The sequence below is a fragment of the Tupaia chinensis genome, unplaced genomic scaffold (assembly GCF_000334495.1).
Source record: "Tupaia chinensis unplaced genomic scaffold, TupChi_1.0 Scaffold000644_1, whole genome shotgun sequence".
NCBI classification, from domain to species: domain Eukaryota; kingdom Metazoa; phylum Chordata; class Mammalia; order Scandentia; family Tupaiidae; genus Tupaia; species Tupaia belangeri.
In genome coordinates, this window is record NW_006160165.1 from 6,798,272 (window position 1) to 6,799,959 (window position 1,688).

General features: G+C 64.9%; 1 protein-coding gene across 1 annotated transcript in view; it reads right to left on the reverse strand.

The window, feature by feature from the left end:
• PCID2 (PCI domain containing 2) overlaps window positions 1-1,688 on the reverse strand; it is a 24,412-nt gene that overhangs the window by 16,184 nt on the left and 6,540 nt on the right. Inside the window, exon 6 of the mRNA XM_027776213.1 lies at window positions 705-808. Within this exon, the coding sequence (XP_027632014.1) occupies window positions 705-808 (104 nt within the window). The remainder of the gene's footprint in view (window positions 1-704; window positions 809-1,688) is intronic.

Sequence of the window (1,688 nt, forward strand, 5' to 3'; positions counted from 1 at the left end):
CCAGCAGGGAAAGCCGCGGGGCAGGTCCCCGCAGGCCACAGAGGTCTTCAACAGGCGGGTAGGGCCAGCCCGTCGCCCAGGGCCTGAGGGAGCCAGACCCGAGGTCAGCATGCTGTCAAACCCAGGCCTGGGGACTTGGAAAGCACACCGGCGTGCGCGCATCCCGATGCAAAGGGGACAGGGAGGGAGGACAGCCTGCTGGTCTCCACGGACTGGGACGTACAAGCCGGCCTGCCACGGCCCCGTGACGCTCCCGGCGTCCTGCCTGCGAGATCCGTGACGGACTCCCTTAGCCCTGCAGGTGCCGCGAGTCGGGGCCCTCTGAGTGGGGCTGGGTTCCTGGTGGGACCTCACCCGGGTGCTTTCTCCCTGTCTCTCTAGTGAGCACACGTGCCCTCTGGCAACGTAAAAAAGAAGATAAAGAATTTCAGAAAAGCTGAAGCTCAGAGAAACCCACAGCCGACAGACTGCACTCAACACCAGATGCTGTGGACAGGCCCTCGGGTAGGAGGGCTGGGGAGAGCCTGGAAACGGGGCCGTGGAGCGGCCACGCTCCTTTCACAAGCCCCCCTCCTCTTGTCATGTTTTGCTCTAGGGCGCGTGCGCTCCCTGGAGAGCCGGAGTACAACTTGCGACGTCACGGGGGTACACAGCCGCCCTGAGAGCACACATGGGGGCCGACGGGCAGGGACAGGCGTACTCACGTGTCGCTGGCGCAGACGCGGAAGCAGCTCATCAGCAGCTCGGCGGCCTTCTCCAGCATGTCCCCCACCTTGCTCTTCCCTTTCTTCACCAGCTGTTGGTCTGCCTACAAGACAGACAGACGTCGTCCACGAGGCCGGGCCGAACCCCCCCAGGGTGGTGTCACCATACCGGGCGGTGTCAACGGGCTCCTTCCTTGCCAAGGCGGCCTGCCAGGCTCCCGCCCTGGACCCCGGACATGCAGGGCAAGTACGCTGCTAGGCTCCCGCCCGGCCTGCACACCCACCTCACAGGGACCTGGGCCCCACAGCAGAGGCCAGGCCGAGGTGCCGAGCACACGCTCTCCCCTACCCGGGCAGTCCTGCTTAGGGGGTTCTACGTGGGGAACCGTGTCACACTGCCTCCCACAGTATGCACGGATGGTCACGGTCATACCACGCTCACGGGTCGCCCACGGCAGCCATGCCCGAGACGGCAAGCATCGACTGCTAACTCTAAGTCCTGGAGTCGGTGCTCCGCATGGTGGCAGCTGAAGGACGCACTGCGGGTGCCCTGCTGAGCCAGCAAGCTTGTGGAGCGAGCGGGCGAGGGGCTGGCAGGCCAACAAACGCCTACGGGCCTGGGCAGCTGGTGGGTGCTCGGGAGGAGTGACACTGCCTGCTGGCCGCACGGCAGCAATGCTGTCCAGACGGTTTGGATGCGTGCACGGGTGTCGGCGGGTGCTTGGCCTCGGCCTGCCGGCACCACGCATGTCAACCTCGGACTGCAGGCACATGGCGCAGAAGGGCCGTGTCCGCCCCCATGCTGAAACCCTAACCCTGGAAGGCCGACATTAAGAGGTGAGGCCTCCGGGAACCAGCAGTTAGCATAATGGCTATGTCACTGGACTCCCACGTAGTCGACTGTGGTTCGTGTCCTGGACCCGGTGGCTTAAAACTCACGCCGAGCACGGGTGCATGTGTGCCCAAGATCGCGAGAAGGGAATT